This window comes from Eublepharis macularius, chromosome 18 (assembly GCF_028583425.1).
Source record: "Eublepharis macularius isolate TG4126 chromosome 18, MPM_Emac_v1.0, whole genome shotgun sequence".
Taxonomy (NCBI): domain Eukaryota; kingdom Metazoa; phylum Chordata; class Lepidosauria; order Squamata; family Eublepharidae; genus Eublepharis; species Eublepharis macularius.
Genome location: NC_072807.1, coordinates 23,913,075 through 23,925,208, shown reverse-complemented (window position 1 = coordinate 23,925,208; position 12,134 = coordinate 23,913,075). Strand labels below are relative to the sequence as shown.

At 44.8% G+C, this 12,134-nt stretch overlaps 1 protein-coding gene across 1 annotated transcript in view; it reads right to left on the bottom strand.

Moving 5' to 3' along the window:
* Positions 1 to 12,134, bottom strand: part of ACAN (aggrecan) — a 45,080-nt gene that overhangs the window by 9,184 nt on the left and 23,762 nt on the right. The window contains 2 exon segments of the mRNA XM_055002293.1: positions 1,620 to 1,778; positions 7,244 to 7,357. Coding sequence (XP_054858268.1) covers positions 1,620 to 1,778; positions 7,244 to 7,357 — 273 coding nt within the window.

Here is a 12,134-nt window from a genome sequence, read left to right as displayed (position 1 = left end):
ATACAGATTCCCCAAAGTGGAACCCACATAGTCAACGGCTAGGTCTGCAATTCAAATGGGGGAAGAAGATTGTTTAACCCTTTCCTCTCTTCTTGCTCTTCCCTCAAACTGCTTTGAGCCCTGGCCGGGAAGGAAAGAGTTAAAGAGACCCCTGCTCCTCTGATCAATCTGAAGCCATGGTAAATCCAATTGGAGAAGGTCAAGAATATAAACCAGGCTCATCCCATTTTGTGAGATCTCGGAAGCTAAGCAGGGTCGGCCTTGGTTAGTAACTGGATGGGAGACCTTCCAGGAAGACCAGAGTCACTATGCAGAGGCAGGCAATGGCAAACCACCTCTGTTAGTCTCTTGCCTTGAAAACCCCAGCAGGGGTTGCCAGAAGTCGGCTACAACTTTCTACCACCAAGAATATAAGAATAGTCCTGCTGCATCAGTAGCTGGTCTAGCACCCTATTTTCCGCAGAGACCAGCAAGATGCCCCAGGAAGGCCTGCAAGCAAGACACAGTGGACAATGCCTCCTTCTGTGGTTGCTTTCCAAGAGGCTCATTTGAGGAATCCTGGCTAATAGCCATCAATGGATCTATCCTCCATGAATTTGTAAGCAGCAGCCATTTCTTGAAAATGAACATTGGTACATCCCGCTTTCCAGTACCTACTCTGATTGGCAGAGACTTTACACGCAGAGAGGGATCTTTCCCAACATCTGGACATGTTACAGATTGAACCTTTGACCTTTTGCATAAAAAGCAGATGCTCCATCACAGAGCTCTGGATCCTCCACTTTCATTTGCAGCATTCCGAGCTACTTCTTTTCAGGGCAAAGAATCTGTGCTCTGACCAGGGGCCCCACTTTTAAACTCTCGTCTGCTGCTAGATTGCTAGTGAGTGTCCCCTAAAATCTGAGGAGTGCTTGTGTACATTGGTTTGAGAACCTAAGCATACACTGAGCATTTTTGCTTATCTTCAGGTCCTAATGGGTTCTTCGTTCTTTTCACCCCCTTGTTCTTAGACCAAAGTCTTGAACACTAAAACTGAGAGCTAAGCTACAAGAGACAAATTACACGAGGAGGAGCATGTGAAGGGAGTCGCAATATTAGCTGGGAAGCTGAGTTTTAAAAGTGGAAGGCTCTATCAATTTCCCTTCTCTGCAGAGCCAGCAAAGATGGCTCTTCAGAAGGTTTTTTAATTTCCTCTTTGCCTCCTAGAAGGGGAGGTGAAACTCTCCCTGGCTCTGTAGAGGGGAGAAATTGACAGAGTCTTCCAATCTCTTTTAAAACTCAGCTTCCCGGCTAACATTGTGACTCCCTTCATATGCACATCCCTGTGTAATTTGTCTCTTGTAGCTTAGCTCTGACAAACTTAAATAAGGTCCATATCTACGAACACCTTCCTTCGAGACTTCTTTGCAGCCTCAAAATCCACTAAGAGGTATTGAACCTTTTGCTCTAATGTTGCTAGAGGAAGCATAGTCCATTTATCAAAGCGTGACATATTTCATTTTAGCCTAGACTGAGACACATAAGGACATTGCAAGGGAATATGTACAAGAGAGTTGACTGACTGAAGGGGCAGGGGCATAACCGATCTGGAAAGGGGTTCTTCCAGCCGTCACACTCACTGTTCACAAATTCTTGTTCCTCTGGAGTGATGATGCTACTCAGGTGGGACTGGTGTTCACGGCACAGGTTTTCCGCATCCACCCACGTGTGTCTCTCTTCAAAATACTTGTAGCAGTTGCCTTGGAATTTGGTCCAGCCCACTTCACATTCTGCCAGATCTGGAAATATTTTTTTTAGAAAGAGCATGTACAATCACAGAAGCAAAGAATAGGGTACAAAGCAGGGATGACATTTGGCTTGGCCCTTTTTTTATGTTTAACAGATATCTGATATGCAGAAAATGGCAAGTGGAGCTTCTGTAGCATGGGTACTGTATCATACGCTCCAGCTCTCCCTATTTATGAGGTACAATCCTTATTTATTTTGGCGTTGGAACAGATTTCAGCAATAGCTTTAAAAATCGTAGGTGCATTAGGTCCCCTTTCATCCTCTCTGCTCCCCAATACCTACTCAGTTAATAATCATCTGTGAGGTACAGGTGATGAACTACTGCATTAACTGTTGTACACTTCTGAAAAAAACCTTGCAGTTTATTGTAATGGGCAGCAGCACTCAGTTTGTCTGCTAGGAAGCTGAAATTTTGGTGCAGTTAGGCAGTGGGATTTAATAAGGAGCAAGATTATTTCTTCAACATAAGTGGATCAGAAAAAAGAACATTAAAAAAAACAGAAAACCTAGACAAATAGTGTCCCTCTTTCTCTGTCCTTTTAGTTTCCATCATTCATCTGCAATTTAGCTTCCTTTCCTTTCCTTTCCATTCCTTTCCTTTCCTTTCCTTTCCTTTCTCTGTAATCTAGCTTCTCCTTTTCTTTCCCCCTGTAATTTAGCTTCCTTTTCCTTCCTTCCTGTTTTGTTATTTCCCCCTCCTTCATGTTCTCCATTATTTTTTCCTTTCTCTCTTCTTCTTGCCCGTCTTTCTTTGGTGTATGCTTGCTGGCTGCTTATGCTGGAGTGGGGAAGCACAACACAGAGTAAAGGAATAAATCTTACAGCAGGCCAAGCTCAGTACTAACGGAGAGAATAGGCCACATAGACAATATTTCTGTTTTTTAAAGACCTGAGATCATTTCCCATTTCAAGCCACGAAGCTCAGTGGATGACCTTGGATCAGCCGTTCTTTCTTGGCATAACCTCCCTCACAGGACTGTCATGAAGAAAACAATGGGCTCACCTCATCCATTTATACTACCTTGAACCCCTTGGAGGAAGGCTGGGATATAAACATAACGAATGGATATCTTTCTATATAAAAGGCAAACTGTATTGGCGATGAGGCACTTTTTTCCTGGTGTGCCTGTGCAGGAACACCAGGATAAAAAGTGTGTCATGGCCAATGTGGCCTCCAGAGGGAGCTGCTGCAGCGGGACAGACAAGTGAGCCATCCCATCCCTCAGGAGGGAGCTGCCACAGGGGGTCTCTCTGGAGGGTGCTGTTGTGGCGGGACAGCCGAGTAAGCTGTCCCGTCCCGCCTCTCCAGAGGGCGCCACCGTGGCAGGATGGCCAGGGGAGCTGTCCCATCCCTCCAGAGGGCACCGCCCCAGCAGGAAGCCCAGCATTCCTGGGTTTTCTAGGGCCCATTTATTTTAAAACGGGCTCCTTGCTAGCAATAAATAATGAAGAAAGAAAAACGAGGATATAACGGAGACTATCGGTGCAATACTAATCAATGGACTTAGACTGGAGTAACTCTGCTTAGGATTGCACTGAACATGAAGGGGACAGGGCACTGTTTGGCCATTTCCACGTGGCTTACCTCTCTTCGTAATGTCCCGGTAGATCGTGCAAAAAACACGGAAGATCGCGTTTCCTTGCGCGAGATTTGCATGATGTCACATGACATCGTGCAAATCTCGCACGAGGAAACACGATCTTCCGTGTTTTTTGCGCGATCTACCAGGACATTACAAAGAGAGGTAAGCCATGTGGAAACGGCCTTTATGTCCAGAAGGTGCTAGGGCTAACTCTGAGGGAGCTTTCTGAGGTAAATAGTTGGCAGTCAAAGAAATCACTGAGGCAATCTGTCAGGCCTTAAACGATTTGCCATGAGTTAGTGGGATATTATTCCATGCAAGTGAAAATAAAAAAAGGATTCTTGAATTTTCTTCTATGTGTCAGCGTGAGTTGTTAAGTGTATAGTGAATGATGCATTGTTATTCTTTTCTGCAGGTGTGTAGTAAAGACACTAAGAAACAACTTTTCCAAGAAATGTCAACCAGGGTTGTGGGGTGGGGAGAGAGGTTGCTTATATTTTATTTATTCATTTATTTTATCTTATTTTATTTTACTTCATTTATATCCTGCCTTTCTCCCCAATGGGAACCAAAAGTGGCTTATATCATTCTCCTCTGATCTGTTTTTTTCCTCACAACAACCCTGTGAGGTATGTTAGGCTAAGGATATATGACTGGCCCAAGGTCACCCAGCAAGCTTCCATGGCAGAGGGGGGATTTCAATATGCTAGTCTGACACTGTAACCATTAAACCACACTGGCTGTCATGTCTAGCATATGCTTATTAATATTTCATTGTTTAATATTTAATATAGATATTCATTTATTTGTCAATATAAGTCTTCTTGAGTTTTGCAGGAAGCTTAAAGATATTTTTACTGCATATTGTAGAACCTCAGGGAAGAAAGGTTTGATTGTCTTGCTTACAGGGAAAAGTCTGGGACATCTGGGGCTTTTTAGATTAGGGAAAAAAGACAATATAACGTGGACATGAGAGAACTATAAAACATGAAAGTCTTATAAAATTAGGAATGAAGTAGAGAAAATGGATAGAGAGAAAGTTTTCTTCCCCTCAGTGCTAGAACTTGGTTGGGAGTTACTCAGTGAAATGGACCAGTTATACGTTATGGATGAACAAAGGAAAGTGCTTTTGAACTATGAGATTCACAGCCAAAATACATGGTGATGGTCAGCCACTGGTTTTTAAGGTTTTCAAAGAAAGTTAGACAACTTTATGGAGGGAATGGGTTTAGCAACAGCTATTAGCCACGACAGTGTCATAGAACTTCATGTTCAGAGGCAGTTTATTTCTTAACACCACTTGCCAGGAAGGGTCAATGGCAATGTGATTGTCTTTGGAGGAGATGTTGCATTCATTAGTCCCCAAAGGCTAATGTTGGGCTAGTACTGGAAAGACGATGGTAGACTATATGGACCTTTGTTATAAGGCTCTTTCTCTGTTCATACATTTGTTTCAAGAAACATCTTCAATGGGAGTTCCTTGAGCTTCTTCTGAAAAATAGTTTTTGTTCGAAATACGATACCACTACTCAACATGGACATCCCAGCCTTCAGCTGGTATGCTGATACCCACACTATTAAGACTGCTTTTTTCTCCTCATAAGAGTTTCTTTTAAAGAAAAGGAGGAAGGCTGAGAGAGAGAGAGAGAGAGCAAGGGACAAAAAGAGCAATGGGGAAAGATAGCCAGGTACCACAGAGGATAAAGTTCCTTTCTCTTTAATGGTGTGGTGTTTTCTTTTATTACAAGCTGCAACATAGGACACTCTTCAGTCCAGGAATGAGTGGCTCACTATATCATATAATATTTACAAGTCTGCCCTGCTGGGAGTTCCCGATTGAAACAGAATTCTCCAGCACACGGTGATCTGATTTGGATCAGAACTGCAACACACAGGGGGAGGGACTCCCCCCTCCCATACCATTTCCCTGACCCCAAATTGAAGAAATTTTTGTGTACTGATGGGCCCTAAAGGCAGGGCTTTTTTTCTGCTGGAATGTTCAGGAACGGCGTTCTGGCACCTCTTTGTGTGTGGTGGCCCCGTCTCCTGATCTCCAGATAGAGATCAGTTCCCCTGGAACAAAGGTAAGCCTGCTCTGGGGCGGCGGGGGGGTGGGGGGGAAATGGCCAGGAACAGGCTACTGCCGAGTGGGGGAGCACTCCCGTGCTCGGCAGGGACCCGATTCAGGCTGAATGGGGCCTGATCCTGGCTGTTTTGGGCCCAAACTGGGCCAAAACAGGCCCCAAACGGCCAGGATCGGGCCCAAATATTCTGGTACGGGCTGCTGCCAGGCGGAGACCACTCCCCCGTCCAGCAGCAGCCCGATCCTGGCCATTTCAGACCTGTTTCAGCACAATTTGAGCCCTAAACGGCCAGAATCGGGCTCAAAATGGCCAGGATTAGGCTGCTGCTGGGCAGGGTAGTGCTCTCCCACCTGGCAGCAACCCGTTCCAGGCCATTTTGGGCCTGATCCTGGCCATTTCGGGCTAAACGGGGCCAAAGCAAGCTGCAAACGGCCAGGATCGGGCCGCTGCCAGGTGGGGGTGGTGCTCTCCTGTCTGGCAGCAGTGCACTTCAGGCTGTTTCGGGCCTGATCCTAGCCAGTTTGGGCCCAAATTGGGCCCAAAACAGCCAGGATCCGACCTGAAATGGCCTGGTACAGGCTTCTGCCAGGTGGGGGGAGCACCCCCCTGCCCAGCAGTGGCCTGATCCTGGCCGTCTCAAGCCTGTTTTGGCCCAATTTGGGCCCTAAATGGCCAGGAACAGCCTGAAACAGCCTTGATTGCACCGCTGCTGAGTGGGGGAGTGCTCTGCCATGCGATAGCAGCCTGGTCCAGGCTTATTTGGGCCCGATCTTGGCTGTTTAGGGAGCGTTTTGGCCCAATTTGAGCCCTAAATAGCCAGGATCGTGCCCAAAACAGCCAGGATTGGTCTGCTGCTGGGCAGAGGAGCGTTCTCCCATGTGGCAGTAGCTCATTCCAGGCTGATTCAGGCCAAATCTGGGCAGTTTTGGGCCCATTTCAGCCCAATTTGGGCCCTTAATGGCCAGGATCAGGCCCAAAACATACAGGATTGGGCCACTGCTGGGAGGAAGTGCTCCCCCACACGTGGCCCGTTCTGGGCTGAATTTAGCCAGATCTGGGCTGAATTGGGCCCCCCATGGAGCAGAGGAGTGCTCCCAGAGTCCCGGGGTGGCTACAGCCTGCATGATGATGTCACTTCCCGGAAGTGATGTCACACAGTCCTGGGAGTGTGTGTGTCATGCACACATGTGTGTATTCACAGGGGTGCCACTTCCTCCTGGGAGTTGCCCCAGGTGAGAGTTCTTTCCCAGAAAAAAAGCCGTCTAAAGGTGAATCCTGTATCTGAAAAGCTTATTTTTCAGAGGACTGCAATTTCTCTTCTTTTCCTTCCTACTTTCCCATCATTTTTGCTGCGATAACACCATCTGTAGATCTCTAAGCCTTCTTTGGAATGTCCTCACCCCATATTCTGTTTATTAGGCTGATGCTAAATCATAACAGGATCTTCGGCTTTGATGAGTGTGACACTGAGAGACAGAAAGTGTTGGGAACTGGCCTTTCCAAGAGGGACCATCTAGGAATCTCAAAGACACACATAGGGGAAAAAATTGCCAAGATAAACTTGGTTGGTTGCCATATAAAAGATAACTACGGGTTAGTAAGAAGAGGCACCTAGCATTTTTCTCTGGTACTACATATTATACTATTATTAAGAATTAGGTATGAAGACAGCAGGGTGGGCTAGATGGGAGCATTTAGGGTAGTTAGGTTGCTTTCACACTCCCCAGTGAAGGGAAAAGTAGTGTAGCTGTTAGTAAAATTAGCTGAAGCGCGGTCGGTAGGCCGTACCGATGTCACAGAGGTCCCCTCCGTAGCTGGGAAGGCATAAGCATTTGAAAGTGTGGATGCCATCGACGCAGGTAGCTCCATTCAGACAGGGGCTGGAGTGGCACTCATCAATGTCTGCAAGAAATCAAGGGCTGCCATTAGGGTGGGCAGGAACTCCATCAGCAGGAGAACTTGTTTCCTTGCTTGGTTGAGTGTGTGTGGGGGAAGATCAGTGGTTTGGGGATGCGATGGGAGTGACTTGGAAAGGATGCCAGCTTTCCTTTTAAAACTGCTGCTTCTATTGCTGAAGGAAAATAAGAACGGAGAGCAGGAAGGAAGGAACCGATCTGCAGGTGGGCCAAACAGGCAACTACCAGGGATGCATGCCTGAATTATGCCAAGTGTCTTGCAGAGAGATGGAGAGAAAGTCACTGCCTGTATTTTTTGGAAGACCACCAAGTCAGTTTAGCAATTCGAGAGCCTTCTGATGTTCATTGGCTGCTCAGAACATAGGAAGAGTTGTAAAGACAAAGAAACGAAGAAGGGACAGATATTAAAAATGAAAAGGAGACAACAGTATCCTGGTCAATCCTTGATCATTGAATGGGTTAGTATTATGATACTCAGCAGGCAATGAGATATGAGGGGATGTTTTTAAAATTAGTGTAGAAAAGCAATCAATCCATCTCTGGTGGCTGGTCAAGATGAGGAGGCATCAGTATGTTTCAGTGTGTCTTGAGAAATTCATTTCTCTTTTGAAATGATTGCCCATCTAAGCTGGCCATCTTGCTTTGAGTTTTCGTTGCAGCTAGTCATCATGAGAACGGTTTTGAAGACATGCCATGGTTTTTCTGCTAAAACTAAATAGGTCCTGACCTGGTATACTACCTAGATAGGAGAATCTCGAGGAACAAAATATAAGCTTTTTGGAGAAAGAGATGGGCTGTTGCATAATGTAATCTTGACATTATTGTTGATTTAAGTCTGATGCACAATTAAAAGATGGATAGTTAAAATCTTCTTGCTTGACTCATTGATTGGGTTTTGCTTTCTTTAGGTGGTTACCCAGGTAGAAAAGTCTTAAACGCAAGTGTCAAAATTGCTTAGTAGAGGCTGGGTCCAAACTGAAATATGAACCAAAATTTGTCATGAACCGGGCCAATTCATGGTTCGCGAACCAGCAGTTCATCACAGCCCGTTTCTGACAAACTACCACGAACTTTAGTCTGGTTCGTTTAGTTCATTTTTGGGTTCGTCACTGCAGACAGCCTGGCGCTGATCAATCAGTTTCCTAGGCAACAGGGTGGGATGGGCTTTCTGCAGCCAAATGAACTGGTTTGCGAACCAGGGCAAGTTTGTGGTTTGTGGTTTGTGAAAAGTGACGAACCATGAACCGCACAGTTCGTTTTTTTCCAGTTTGTGCCCATCTCTATTGCTTAGCAAGTGGAGGCTTCCAAATATACATCCCTGACTACACCCACCCAGAGGCAAGAAACCTCCCGTGGAAGAAGAATGGCTGTGGCAATACAATTTGATATGGTCTGATTTGGTAGTTAGGTAAGTTCATCCCCTCTTCAAAGTGCCCTCTTTGTAAAATTAGTTGATTAGGAGTATATCACAGCTGAGCCATGTATGCTGCTGTTACCTATTTATATTACAGTTGGATTGTTGTAAAGATAAAATGGAGGAGGGACGAGCCACAGACACAGTCCAGAGCTGCTTCGAGGAAGGGTGGGATAACAAAGCAACACAGAAACAAATGAGACAGTGTTAACAATCAACCAGCATTTCAGCATTTTGGAAGGCTGCCGAGAGCTTTTGTATTCCACGGTTTTAAATAAAGATGCCACAATGGAAGAAGTGGGGGTGTATATTGCATGCAAGAAAACAAAAGCCATGGTTTTTATATTTAGTGATTTGGGACTTATCCTGTCAATCTGATTGCAGAATAAACATTTTGTGGATTTTGGGCTGGTAATGATCACGGCATTCCTTTTGAGCTATTTTTGCAATATTCACATATTAAGTAGACACCATGGTTTGGGACAGAGAGCAGAGGAAGTTTATAAACTAGAATGTTACTACCACAGTAAGATTCTCTTCTTCCTCTCATGGTTTTGACAGCCTATACAGAAATGTCTTTCCTGTGACTGAAATTCCTTTCAATAAATTCTGCACAGTTTCATGGAAGAATAAACTACTGAAACATTTCCTCCTCACACAAATATCTTCGAAGTTGTTATAAACTCTGATGGGCTTGAGCAGGACAATTCCTCCCATCTCCCACTGCTTTCATTCCCCAGTCATTTCCCCCCACTGTTTGTGAATTGCTTATAGCATAGAGCATGCTCAGTCTATTATCGAAGAGTTTCCTTTTCCTTTTTGAATTTACAAGGTCTTATTTTTCTGCACACTGGGGGAATCCTCCCCAAATGCCTTGCCTTGTCTGTGGGTGGCCCCATTTAACTTGATCACGAAGCACTGTATGAGAGGGAATGGTTTGTTCTTGGATTTTACGGAAGCATTAATTTTCTGTATCCCCCATATCACTGGAAATTGATCTGGGCAATTTGGAGGTATTTTATGGTGGTGGGAAGGTGGTGGGAATTAACATTTTCTCCAAGACTGTGGTCATGTTGCTGTGCTTGTGTCCCACCCGCCCCCACCCCATCTTGGGCCAATAGAGAACTATTTCTGATAAGGATGAAGGGTTAGTGCTGTGACCCTCTATCTAGATTACTCTCTTCCCCGACAGCTGCTTTTTAGGGGGAAATTACACATCTGGAGTTCCATTCACGGAATCCTATGTTGTGTCATTTGGCTCTAAGATTGCCTGAGAAATGTTATTCCAAGAATCTGGGTCATGTAGCCACAGAATAATGTCCCATCAAAGCAAGTGAGTTTCGGACTTCATACTAGAAAATATCTAAGACAGCAGCAAATAGGTTCAGAGAAGTTAGCCGTGTTAGTCTGTGGTAGCAAAATCAAAAAGAGTCCAGTAGCACCTTTAAGACTAACCAATTTTATTTTAGCATAAGCTTTCGAGAATCAAGTTCTCTTCTTCAGATGGTTGGCCATTAAAGAACCCCGTTTATGGCTCCATTGGAAAGGTTTTAGCTGCAGTAGACCTCCTTTCAACCCCCCCCCCCCCTTGCATACGTTATAATCTAGTTTTATGAACCACCTGTATGATTTTAAAGGACTTTCTTACATAGATTAAAAGGTACTCTCAGGACTTTTCAGTCTCAAAATATATAAGCCCCATGAAGGCTGTTTTTGATAACAAATGTCAGCTGCAAATGCTTCATAGAGAATGGACCTGGGAATTGAATTGTTTCTTTAAGATCTAAGTCCCTTCATATATTAGTGACATGTCACCAAATGTCTGATTCAAAATATCCTGGCTTAAGAGATCTTTAAGGGCCAAACTACACTGTTGGGTTTTTAATGAATTGGGTCCAGGTTCCCCAAACCCAATTTTGGGTTCCCCACAACCACACAGCAGCTGTGGGAAATGGCTTTTAAAAAAATAAAAGAGTCCAATGGGCTTAGACTGCTGCTATAAAGGCGGGGGTGAGGGTTCCTGCGTTCTCCCCAGCCATTTCCCCAAGCCAAAACAGCTCCGGGGGAGTTATTTCCCCATTTTTGCTGTTCTCTGTGCATAGAATATGCCCCAACAACATTTGATTTATATACCTTCTATATAAAAACTGCCTTCTAGTTAGAACAGCTATCCCATATCCTGACTTGTTTCTATCCTAGATTTTATAAGCAAAGACATGAAGCTGCTTGATAGTTGATCATAGTCAGTATTGTCAACTCTGACTGGCAGCAACTCTGCACCATCTCAAGCAGAAGGTCCCAACTGCCCTATATCTAGTGGAACGCTGCTTGCAAAAGCGAATTCCTCCAGCTGTGGCCCGTTGTTCCACCAAAATCATGCAGCTGGGGGGGAGCAGGCATTCAGTGGACTCCTTAAAAAGCACGAGAACTGTCAGCCATTTGTATGTTTTTAAAAAAGTGTCAATTTAAACATCAGTCGTACTACTGACTTCTATTATTTGGGTTGGAGAAAACGGGGACGGCGATTTTGTCCCAAAGAATCACTTTAAAAATGCAACTTTTGAATTAGATTTTTGCTTATGAAATTCAGTAACATCCTTAAAGGTAAGAGGTACACCTTTCTCCTCGCCTCCCCACCACATGAAGGCTGGTATATCATCCAAAACAACCTCCCGAGTGGTTTCCGCAAGAACTCGTACCAATATGGACTTATGGAAATTCCCTTCCTGCTTTCTCTCCTCAATCTGAATCAATAAATGAACGGAAATAAGAAATAGCTTTGGATGCCCTGAGGATGATATGTGTTGCCTGTGTCTCTGGTTTCCAAAATCTTGTTTCTCTTCCTATTTCACCCATTGCAGAAACCATCAGAAAACCAATACTTACCTGTTTCACAATGTCAAACGTGAAACCTAATCACACAACAGCCCGCAAGTGTTATACTGTTGATCATGGAGTCTTGAAATAAGACATGTTAACAGTTCATAATCCTTTAATCTGGGTGCATGCATGTATGCTACTGGCCCTGTCCAGCCATCTTCTACCCCTTTCTTGCTAGCTCATGATAGCAGTAGTCTCTTTCTTTGGCTCCAAGCCCCACTTCCCAGTGGTTCAGGCACATTCACAAATGAATCTGCCTTATACTGAGGGCCAAGCTACAAGTGACGAATGACACTTGAACATTCACAAGTGAATTGAGTGGAGCGCAAGTGAACAGGGAGAAATACACTTGCCGTTCAAGTGTCATTCGTCACTTGTAGCTTCGCCCTGAGTCAGATGACCGGTCTGTTAAGGTCAATCTTGTCCACTCTGACTGGCAGCTGCTCTCCAGGGTCTCAGGCAGAAATCT